Consider the following 12,114-nt stretch of genomic DNA (forward strand, 5'->3'; position numbering starts at 1 on the left):
ATTGGAAACAGCATTACTGTTATTAATCATTAGACATAAGTTTGAGCAATATTTGTTTGACCCCGACACTTCAAGATTAGTTATCACTGTAGACTGAGCTATAGCTATACTTGCCCAACCTGAGCATCTATCGCAAAATAACATTTTACTACCATCTTTTCTTAGCTGTAGTCAATTGTGGAATGTACCTAAGTACATTTACTCATTGGAGGTAGCTGTACTTTACTTGAGTATTCTCATTTTATGCAATTTTATACTTCAGATATTGTACTTTTTACTCCAGCACATTTGTTTGACAACTTAAGTTACTGGTCACTTTTCAGTTTCCCCAGGAAACCATGTAGTTAAAATATGTAAAATGCAACATACACATGGATGCAGCGGTAGGCTAATATTCATCCAAAACCATCATATCGTAAAAGACATATCTTTTGCTAAAATACTTACATGCACACATGATTTCTAATGGAGTATTTTTACAGTGTGGCATTGGTACTTTAAGTAAGGGATCTGAGTACTTCTTCTACGTTTCCTTTTTCCTCCTCCATTGGTTGAGCATTTCTAGCCAATTACAGCTGCGTCCGCGGGTCACATGATACCGTTCTTCGACGTCATTTTCCAGCGACTCTGCCTGACAGCTCCCTCCATGTGAACCGTTTTCACCAAACTTATCGTTAATAATTGGTAAGTTTTATTTAAACATAATAGCTGGTGGTGTTGTGAGTTCTGTCTGCGTTCTGCTGTTGCAAATAAAACTTAAGACAGGAGAAACTCTTCCGGTCAGCGGCGTTTAAGAGCGTCTCTTTCTTTACGCGACAAGGTCAGGATTTAACGTTACATGACAGGAGAAAAATTCACTCTCTGGCTGGCAGATCTGTTCACATAACCTTTACAGTACGAGAGGTGTCGTTTCAACCAAAGTTACAACAACATTTATATCGCTCATCGTAGCCTAGCATCATTAGTGTCATTGTGTAGCTCACAGAAGTGTCTGCGTTTTGTGTTACACAAGTATTCAATCGTTGGTTGGCATGACGGTGAATATTTGATAGTATAGAGTATTTTAGTATCTTCCCTACATTCAGAGCACAAGTCGATATAAAGCATAGAACAAAGTCAATACAAAATACAATTTAGTGATGCCTCTAACTAAATATAGATCTACCATTGTGAAGTATCCTGTTTTGAGGTTGTTTTTCCTCACACATTTCATTTTCTCTTCACACGTTGTGGCAAAATGTGTGAAGAGAAAATGTCCAAGTACCAGTTGTAGGTACTGCAGATTTCTTTCAGTTAAAAGCAAGCATTCATTTTAGTATGCAGTATAGTGATCAAGAAATGCTTATTCTTTGGTTGTCAAATTGAGAACTGTTGGATACAGGTCTAGCAGTATCATTTTGGAGTCTAATGGGATATTCACAGACAAAATGATCATATTTCTTTGAAAGCCTTCATCTAGAATGTCTTCATTTTTATGACATTCCCAGATACAATGTATAAGTCAGGTATATTGCTGTTATAATTCAATTTGACAGGGGTTACGTAGGGCTGCAGCAATTCAGCTCATTATTGAGATGTTTCTTTAACCTGTTCACCTTTATTTTTAACCTCACTCCTCACTGAATTCTCCGCTGCCTTCTTAGGTTGGCTGCGGGATGGTTACACCGGCTGCTGAATTGTGAGAAACTTTTTCTCTCCTTGTCTACCTGTGGTGACTGTCTTGTCTTTGAGACTCAATGGCCTGCCGTCTGTTGGGCAGATATGGCCGTCTGCTCTGCAGGGCCTCCTCCCAGACTCCAGCTGCTGCTGCTGTTGCCCGCCTGCCTCCACCTGTGGTTAGGCCTGCAGAGGGGATGAGGGCTCAGGGATGGCCATGGTCCACAGAGAGGTTAATGTGTGAGTGGAGGACAATTGCCAAGCAGGAAGACCCCTATTCAAGCATGCCCACACGCACCCAGCTGGATGAGTGTTTGGATAAGGCAGCAGTGCCAGAGGACATCCTGCTGGCCTGGGCAGAGCATGGAGGAAGTGGTAATCAAGCAGCTAATGCCTTGATTAAGTGGACTCTGTTGGTGCAAAAGATGAAGGGCACATTTAAGCAACAACAACCCACACCGCTGAGGGATTCGAGGCTACAGGATGTAATGGATACCGTATCTCGGGAGGTAAGGAATTCAGACACAGAGATGGAGTGGCACTGTCATCTTAACCAAGCCCTAGAGCTTACCTTTTAAGATTAATTACTCATTTTTTGTTTGGGGTTTTTTATTCACCCAGGTGTCTTTAGTGTGGAACAGCTCTCTAGTGACCGTCTTGCGAGCTCTCTGGATTATGGGCGTGCCCTCAACCGATTCAGTACTCAGTTCAGTCCAGACTGAGGTCCTTTGGCGAGTCCGCAGGCTGAGCTACAAGCAGCTGGGATACCTGGTGGATTGGGGAGCAGGCAGGAAAAGACAGCAGGACGTGGCAATAGTGAATGCTGCATTGAAACAGCTGGAACTGCGCTGGACTGAGATTGCTGATGCTAAAACTGTCAGTACACTGATATCCAGAGGAAAAAGCATGTCGCCTTCCTTGATGGACAGACTTGAAGACAAGGTATCAGAGTGAAAAACATCCATTAAATACATAGGTAGTGTCTCAGATAAACATGTTGCCATAACTTCATTGTATAGGCAGGTAATAAGATTTTAATGTCATAAGATTATTGAAAGGAGAAATCTCATATGTGTTTATTGGTGTAAAATCTTAGTATGTAGTTAAACACAATGATGACAATGACTAATGAGTATGCAGGCTAGAATATATCTTAAGTCTGTCTTGAACATGAACAAGTTAAAACATTGCACATTTAGGAACAATGTATCATAAATTCGAACCATAGTGTAATATCCTTCTATCTTTCTTTATTGCAGGCTTTGGAGCTTGCAGAGGGCTTTACAGCAGAAGAGATCCGCAGAGTCTGTAAATCTTTGGCAGCTCAGAGCCGCAGATCTGTCCCGCTGCTCAGAGCTTTGTCCTACCACCTTCTCCAGAAGCCGTCGTCCGACTTCACCACTCCACTGATACTGGACATGGCTTTTGCATATGGTAAAAATAACACTGATCCTCCTAAGATACTCCACAGGTGCGCTTAAACCAAATTAATATAGTGTATATCCATGGCTTAATTGCTCCATGTATCATATTGTTTTTTGCTTCTATCTTGCCTTGGTTTAAAAATATTTTAAAGCTTTAAAGAGATGGTTCAGATTCTTTAAATGGGGTTGTATCAGGCACTTAGCCACAGTCAGTTTGTTATCTACAGGAGATGGCAGTTGGCATGCCTCCAGTTAGAAGAAGCAGCAGGAGTAGCTGTGTAAGACAGTAGACAATGGACCATGGTAGACAGAGTCAGCAGTTAAATGTATTTTAGCCACTAGACAGCCTTTTCAGACAGGGAAACCACCATTATATCAGCCGAATATTGCTCTCTCCAGACTCCACTGGTGCGTGGGTGGGGGGCTTGCCTCCCGCAATCTGCTGTAGGTAATACACTGACTATGGATATGTACCTAATACAACCCCACTTTAAATAGTCTGTCTAAACTAAACTATCCCTTTAATGTAACTACAACAGTTTTTTCTTCTTTTTCTATCAGTAATCTTTTCATTTATACATTTTTAAGCAGGATTTGCTAAACTTGAATATTACATTTTGAGTTCTCATGGGTGAACTTAATCTCTACTGAGTCAGAACAGATTACAGTTTTTCACAGTTGCTAAGATACATTTCTTGAAACCTTCCACCCTTTCCTCAAAACTGTAAACACAAAACCAAGTATTCAGACTACATTCACAAAACCTCTGGCTTTTCAGACACTGCATTGAAAAATGGAAAAGTCTTCAGAGCATGTAGCTAGAGAATCTTTTTTGTGTGTTAAGACACATATGGAATTTTCAGAAATATATATGAAAATGTATATTCATAGCTGAGCACAGAAAATATTGTATAATGGAAGTACTAGAAGTAATACAGTAATACTGATGACAGATTCATTCTGCCTCAGCATTGTATCTCTGTACTGGGTTAGGCCATTGTCTGCATCACAAGCAATATTCTCCCTTGCCAGGCGATGGGGAGTGTGCCGCTCTAGTCTTGACACAACGCCAAGCCTATCACTGTAGGCCAAGTCACCTGAAACCTTTTGTCTGGTACAGAGGTTTGAGTCGTAGACCATGCAGGCATTTATGTGTGGATTGCTGGTTGATGTTGAACCACTCACTTATCTGGGTTTTACTCTAGTTGATTGGTTATTGTGAGCTACTAGTGTTATCCCTGTGGTATTACCTCTGTGAGGAGTGGGTGTTGCCAATTAGTAAATTACAATAAGCTTGGCATTATGATTGGCATCACTTTAATGAACATGAAATTTTACTGTTATTTTTAATGTTGTGCCTATGTAGAGAACTGTGTGTAGTATTTTGCAAAAAAGAAAACAATGTGCTTGCATTGTTGCAGGCTTGGTTTAGGGATTCGGACTTTCAGGTTTCAGTGATTGCATTTCAAGTTCCAATTTTAGAGTGTAACAAGAATACAGTTATTCACATCATTAGAAACAAGTGTGAACCATTTGGAGTCATTTACAATTTTGTGACAGAAGTGCATCACAGTGCAAAATGATTCTGGAGAGAAAGAATGTGTTCAGAGTTTTGCAGAGTGAGTGAATGATTTGATGATTGGGTTTAGGGCACTGATCATTTGTCTCGCTGGCTGCTCAGTAACATCCTGTATGATGCTAACAGTAACAACTTTGTTCTTTGTCTTTGTCCTTCTACAGGGAAGTTGAATTTCCACCATTCTCAGGTATTTCAGCGAATGGCCTCAGAGTTGTTACCCAGAGTTCCTGAGCTCATCTCTGCAGACGTCACACGCTGCGCTAAATCACTGGGCTTCCTCAAATGGCTCCACATCCCCCTCTTTGAGGCCTTTGCTGAGGTCAGTCACACCTAAGACTAATTCAATTAATTTTGAAAGGTGCTTAATCACTAATCTCAAATTAAGTAATAACTTGAATTTCTTCACTGACTGTCTAACTCTCTCTTTACATTTTTTCACCAGCACTACGCAGCAAACAGTCAGGACTACAGTACTCCTCAGCTCTGTAATCTGCTCATGACTTTTGCCAGAGTGAACTTCCATCCCAGCAAAGGAGAAGACTTCTATAGCAAGGTACTGATGACATTAAAAGCTGTCTGTTGACTGGACGTGTCTGCTTCTACTTCCTGCTGTAAATGTCTTCTCTACACGTGTCATGTTGTGTGAAGGTTCACCCTGTGCTGGAGGCTGCTCTCTCAGGCCTGGAGCCCATCCTGCAGACCGACGTGGTTTGGTCTCTGTGTGTGCTACAGCAGGCCAAGCCCCACTACCTTATCCCCCTCATACAACAGAGTCACGTTACCAAACTGTCAGGTAAGACACATCGCTGTGGCCGTTCATTCTTGTTTTGTAGTGCTTTTGATAAATGGTGAATTTATAAATATGCGGCTACACACTTTCTTTTAGTTAAGTTAAGCTCACACGCACATATTGCTGCATACATCACTGTCAGCTGCTCGGGGAGGCTTGGAGTAAAGCACCTGCTCCTCTAAACTAGGAGAAACTGGTGAAAGTGGTTCAGGCACCTGGTAAAAATGCCGCCCTCCCGGAGCAACTCGAACTTTTCTTGGGACAGAAATAACAGAGAACAACAGCAGAGCACTTAATCAGGTTATGGCAACATTGTCCACAGGAAAATTTAACATTAATCAATATGTTACCAAGCACTTGAAAGAATAACATGGTTCATATGGGTGCTGGAAATATTTGAAAACACCTTAAAAATTATATATATTTTTTACAAATTTTAATGTTAAAGGTTTGAAATGTGCTTGGATTTTGGATAAACTCTGATCTTTCTATAGAATGCTCTCACAAAACATAATTTTGGTTTATAGAACAATAACATCTGATTTAATGCGATTAAGTGAAATAATCATTTTGAGTATGTATAAAGTATGTCCATTTATAAATATGTAATTTACCACAAGCTATAAGCCTATATGCACCTTGAAAATGCTTGAATTTGATTTTGGAAAAGGGGTACAAACCCCTAATAATTTATTAATCAGTTAATAAATCAACTGTCATCATTTATTGTCATTTATTAAGCAAAAATGTCAAATAATTACTGGTTCCACCATCACAAATTTAGGGATTTGCAGCTTTTGTCTGTCTGTGATTTGACTAAAAATAATGACCATATTAATGCAAAATGAAAATATTCTTAAGTTGTTGCTCAAGAATATGTAACATATTCTATACATGCGCCTCCTGAAATAATTTACAGACAACAAATGACAGATTATAATTAAATAAAATACATGAGGAATAATAAGACTGTCCACATTTGAAGTTGTTTTAACTTGACATTTTCATTGCTGTAACATATGCCACTTTTCTCACCAAGCCCACAGTGACATTAGAGTTTAAATCAGCTTGGTTGAATTAGCCAATACTTCTGTCCCCCATTCTGATGCTATTGTGAGCCCAAAGAATGTGTAATATTTTGTTTAAGACTGAACAAATGAAAGAACTTCTTCAGAGATTTTTTTAACATCCTGCTTCTGGCTCTGGGAGCTCACTGCCAAGATACCATTCTGGTTCAGCAGATGGCAGTGCAGCACCAACAGATTTCTGGTTATACATGCACATTAATCCCATTTTCCCACAGATACGATGCATAACATAGATCACTAAAACATTCTTGAGGTGTTTTTGAAAATCACTAATACCAGTGGCTTGTTAGCACTCCTTCTTTATGTTATCTTTGTTTGTCTGTAGAGTGCAGTCCAGTTCGAGCGGAGAGCTATCAGCTGAAGCTCCTCCACATTGCTGCTACTCTGCAGTTGGAGCATCCAGGCTCCTCAGATATTCAACCCTCCCAGAGTGCCCTGACTGTCCCGGCCAGCAGCTCCACAGTCACCCCCCTGCAGAGCAGTCTCAGGGAGACTTTACACAGTTTGGTGGGTGGGAAGACAGAGGCCCTTCACACTGGGGTTGACACCATGTATGGATGGACTATTGGTAAGAGGGCCAAGATCACCCATACATATACTATGAGATCACACACATCATGCTGTCCGTTTCTTTTATTTCTGGAGTTGTAGAACATTTGTCTCATCTCTGTGTAAACTTAAAGGTGAGTTTCTGTTGAGTCAGAGAGCTTGTTTTCAGCTGACATGCCCTTCTCTTAATCAGACGGTGAGCTGGTAGTGGATTGTGACAACAAACCAATTGACATGTCAGTGTTGAGAGCCCCTCATCTACCCAGCGGAGGAGGAGATCAGGCTTTACCTGCAGGGGCACACCGGTGAGTCATGCAGGAGAATCATGTGGGCTTGGGTTGTTTAAAGATTTATCTTTGCTTTGAATGTTGCATCTGTTTCTCTTTTCCTCTAGCTGTCTGAAGTTATTTTGTTTTCTGTTTAACTCACCTCCATCTGTTTTTAGGCTTGCTTTTGTGGCCTGGGAATTTCCAAACTTTGGCTCAAAGAGTAAAGACCTTCTGGGACGGTTTGCCATGATGAAGCGGCATCTCCAGTTGGCTGGCTTAATCATAGTGGAGGTACAGGCAGGCAGGAGTTGGGATAACCCATCTTTGTAGCAGTGTTTGTGACTGTGGTTTAGTTACTTCAAAGTAAAAGTGTTTTTTAACAGTGATCAAGTCCTTTTCTTTATCCCTGCACATACAGTGAACTGAGCTATTCTTTAGATCAGTTTTTCATTACACACTCACTAAAGCCAATTGCAAAGGGAATTTTCTGGTGTGTTTTGTTTGCTATGATAGTGAGTCATATTTCAGTGAACAGAAGCAGAGAAGCAGCACTGCTGCTGCTGTATCTGACAGCCTATGCAAACAATGGACCTAATACTTTGGTAGAGCTGAGAGTCAGGTGGGTCCCGCTGCAGTCTGTGGTATAAATAGAGCTTGAGCTGCAGCTCTGCCTCATCTAGGCCGATCCAAGCTCGCTCTCTCCCTCTCATCTAGGACAATGCCCTCAGCCAATTGTAGCATCAGTTTGCAGTGTTGCAAGATGTGTTAGTCATCATTGTGTTCTTTTACAATGTGCCTGTAAATATAAGACAATAAAATTAGTTGTACATTAACACTATTTTAAGCACTTGCTGTTAATGACTTCGTGTTTTCAAATCCTGTCTTTATTGTTCCTTTTCAGGTGCCATATTATGAGTGGCTGGAGCTGAAGACAGACTGGCAGAAACTGGCATACTTGAAGGATAAAATAGGAAAGGCGGTGGCCGAGGACATGGCCAAATGAACCCATCAGTCTTGAGAGCAAATTTGCAGACTCAGCTAAATCAGAGCTTTCCCAACCAAATGGGACCACAGGGAATTTACACACGTACGCCCACGTTCACACTCGGAGCAGAGCGGCATTGCAGAAAAGCTCTCTCATACTTTGTCAGAAAAAAATTTTTAAAAAATCACTCTGGTTCCCTTGGCAACGTGTGGGGCTTTCCCTGTTTCCATGGTGATGACGAGCTTTGAGTTTCGGAGCCAGAGAGGGACAGAAATAAACACAACAGCGAGTCCTTCTGCAGAAATGATATGATCGGCGGTTAAGACTTTGCATCTGCGAGTGACATGTGAAAACAGAACCACACAGGCCATGTGTAGAATTTTGGCCAAAACATTGTGCTTAATATCAGCATATGAATAGATTGAAATAATTTAATTATCTCTGGAATGTGTGTCATCTTGTGATGGAATAAAGTGTTTTAATGTCATTTTTTTGACTTTTTGATTGACTTTATGCCTTTAAAGATTCAGATTTAAGATGTGGGTGCATGTGTGTGATGTGCATACACTCAGGCCAGTTGCATTAGATTGCGTGTGATATGCAGACAGAATGTGTTTCATTTCACATCTAACAGCTAGTGGCGCACCCCTCTGACATACTGATGCGAGTGCATCAGTGTTGGCAAACAATTACCAGCATAGAGCAGGAGTCAGTCTTCTCACAGCTTATTGTGTGAAGTCATTTATTCAATTTTATCAGCTCATTTTTGGTTTGCAGTATGAAGTAAGTGGCATTAGAACCATTAAATAGAACAGTCTGGGTAATGGATAACTTTGTGCATTTCCTTTATTTCTTCAAGTACTCTGTTAAATTTGAATGAGTTTTTTAAATTTCACATTGAACCTTTGTGTTTCTGTGTGTTTTTGAAGAGTACCAGCATTTTTATGAAGAGACAGTGAGATTCTCAAACACTTTGCTGACCTGAAACTGCTTACACAACATCATGAGGAGCAGCAGCACTGACATCAGAGGCTGCTGTTGAGTGGCAGAGGGAAGAAAAGTCGCAAGAACGAGAAGAGAAAATGAGTCAAACTGAGAGGGAGCCAAAGGAGTGACAATTAGCTAACAGGATATGTTAAAACATGAAAATACGATATCTGAAAAACCATCATCATTGTGATCCAGAGTCATGGTGCCTACCTCATTCTTCCCGATAGCCAGGGATTAATGGATCGATTGATGGACTGTTGACAAAGAGCCCAGCTAGCACTTCCAGTATTGAAGTCCTTGGTCATAGTTTCACTTGTCTCATGGGTTAGCAGTGTGCAGGTGCAACGAAAGTGTTCAGGCAAAGTTAATGAACAAATGATGTGGAAACAACTGCACAGTAACAAGTTTACTTCTTAGTGAGATAAACAAGGAAGCTTTATTGTTACCCAATCATATTTAGTAAAACCTTCTATGAAGATGAAGACATCTACTGTGCATTATGGGGTGTTCATGGTGGATTATAATGCATTCATTCAGTGTTTTATTAACTAACCACTAAAAAAGCTTAGCGTCTTTTGATGCATGAAAATGTAGTACACTTTCCTCTGGAGGAGATCATGCCATTGGTCGTGAGTGTGTGACCTGGAGCTTGTCCACAGCTAACCCTGCAGACTAATGGACCCATCAGCCTAAACTTTTTGTGCATATTTATGCCTTTATGCTCAAGGACCCGTCATGGTAGCTCACATTTTTTGGAAAACCTTGAAAAACCTTTATAAAACCTTATATAACCTATATCAACTGCTGACTCCTCACTCTAATGAATAAGGTTGGTAGAAGCTGCAAGTCATCAACAACTGCTAGGCTAAAACAAGGCTCACCTATTAGCAATATTGGGGAGTAACTAGTTACATGTAATTAAATTAAATTATATTTTCTATATATGTTATATATGTTCTATTTATCTATCTAGATTTATGGAAAGAGAAGCTTATTTTAAATTCTTCAAATGTATTTTTTGGTGTTTTGAGTGCCATTGGCCAATAGCCAAGTGCCATCTATGCCTTTCTTTCACCAAAAAAATCAAGATGAATAAATAGCACTACAGGTAAAAGGAAAACTATGTATCTGCTAATATGGGGTAGAATGCCCCCTTTAAATTGCAGTTACTAATTAAAAAGTGATTACAAAGTGGTTATTATATCTGAATGATGTTTTTGGGTTGCTTGACTTTAATACCATACCATGAGTCCTTCCTACATTTGATTGTTGAGGTGTGTGTGTATATAGGTGAGTATATCACTGTAAGTACTAACATTAAGTTTAATTATGAATACTGAGTTCATCTAACTCAGTTTTTATCAACTTGTTAACACTCATTTTAAATAAGTTAATTGTACTTTGAGGTCAAAAAAGCTGCCAAACTCAGTGTACTTGAGTTGGGTTTACTTAAACAAACCAAGTACTTAGATTTTATGCTTTTTTCAGTGGTGAAATATAACTAGGTATATTAGTCTTGTACTTAAATATCCCACAAATTAGAGGCACTTTACATAACTGAGAATGAAAATTGCCTCTAAAACAAATTGTCCCAAACCATCCAGTTATAGAAAATAAATAACAGTATGATAAGATTTACAAGTGAAAAAGAATCATAAAGAATAAAATAATACAACAGAATGCTAAAGAAATAAAGTAAAGCATTAAAGGAGAATAAAATATAAATATAAATAAAAAAAATATATCTATAAAGAAAGTCAGATATGTGATATCTGATGTTTGCTTTATTTAAATTCTTTATGAAGAAATGTACTGACGTTTTATTCATTTTCAGTGAATGAATGAATGAAATTTCTATGGATTATAAACATTTTCTTATCCAGTTTTCTTTTCTTTTCATTTCTTCATAATGCCTCTGTAAAGTTGATGATATTGAGTTTGTCATGTGACGCAAAGGCATTTTTAAACAGCGTCCACATTTCAAAGTGACCTGTCCCAGATTATCGAGCAGATTTCTTCAATTAATTTACTTCTTTCTTAATTTTCTTAATTTTTTATTTTTAATAGTCTTTTGGCTAATTCAGGTATATTTATAGTAATGTTTAAGAATATGTATTGTCCCCGGAAAACTAATTAATTTCAATTAATGAAGCCCACACCCCTGTCACCTGTCCATCCTGACAACCAATCACTGACCGTTTTTCGAGTATTCGGTCCACGTCTCTTCCTTTACAATGGAGGTAAAAGGGAAGTGATGGTGTCTGAAAGACGGCGTGGGAAAAACTCCACGTGAGTCTCTGAAAAGACCAAATATCTCTGGAACCAGCCGATAAATAATCTCCCTTCAGGACAGGTGAGTTGGTGAACTCCAGGTCTTCATTTCCCCTTTTTGCCGTTTATTTTCTTCTTTCACAAACTTTTGGTGTTTGATTTTCTGTTTGAGCATGAACCAAACAACTGACACCTGTCCACAGATCTCTAATTAACTTTGTTGGCGAGTTGATTTACTCTTGATTTTTTTTTTTACTAAACTGAACCACTAAAACTTTCTCACAGATCCTAATTGGATTTGTTTTAGTGAAGAGGGTTTACTCAGGCCAAATTCTGAGATACAGAACTGAACAAACTGAGTTCTTTTGGCTGTTTATTCCTGAAGACCTGAAAAGTTGTGTTTTTGTGTTGAACTCTGAAGAGTTTCAGGGAATATTTATTTTGGACTTGATTGAAAATGACTTTCTTTGTCTTTTCTCTTCTGTCTCTCTGGTTAAATGTGTTTTTTCATCA

At 39.3% G+C, this 12,114-nt stretch overlaps 1 protein-coding gene across 1 annotated transcript; it reads left to right on the forward strand.

The window, feature by feature from the left end:
* The first annotated feature begins 554 nt into the window (after positions 1-554).
* Positions 555-8,827, forward strand: tbrg4 (transforming growth factor beta regulator 4). The gene is made up of 11 exons (XM_084726912.1): positions 555-684; positions 1,644-2,165; positions 2,278-2,598; positions 2,916-3,090; positions 4,821-4,978; positions 5,102-5,212; positions 5,308-5,452; positions 6,863-7,105; positions 7,280-7,391; positions 7,532-7,646; positions 8,257-8,827. Exons 2-11 carry the CDS (start codon positions 1,737-1,739, stop codon positions 8,356-8,358), a joined length of 1,911 nt encoding a protein of 636 aa, XP_084583038.1. The 5' UTR covers positions 555-684; positions 1,644-1,736; the 3' UTR covers positions 8,359-8,827.
* Positions 8,828-12,114: the final 3,287 nt, after the last annotated feature.

This window comes from Lutjanus erythropterus, chromosome 9 (assembly GCF_056507025.1).
Source record: "Lutjanus erythropterus isolate fLutEry1 chromosome 9, fLutEry1.hap2, whole genome shotgun sequence".
NCBI classification, from domain to species: Eukaryota; Metazoa; Chordata; class Actinopteri; order Lutjaniformes; family Lutjanidae; genus Lutjanus; species Lutjanus erythropterus.

Excerpts from the sequence above, each read along its gene's own strand:
- tbrg4 (XM_084726912.1), top strand. The coding sequence starts at position 1,737 with ATGGCCTGCCGTCTGTTGGGCAGATATGGCCGTCTGCTCTGCAGGGCC. Across the intron at positions 3,091-4,820 it reads GGACATGGCTTTTGCATATG|GGAAGTTGAATTTCCACCAT; the intron begins GTAAAAATAACA and ends GTCCTTCTACAG. Across the intron at positions 7,392-7,531 it reads TTACCTGCAGGGGCACACCG|GCTTGCTTTTGTGGCCTGGG; the intron begins GTGAGTCATGCA and ends ATCTGTTTTTAG.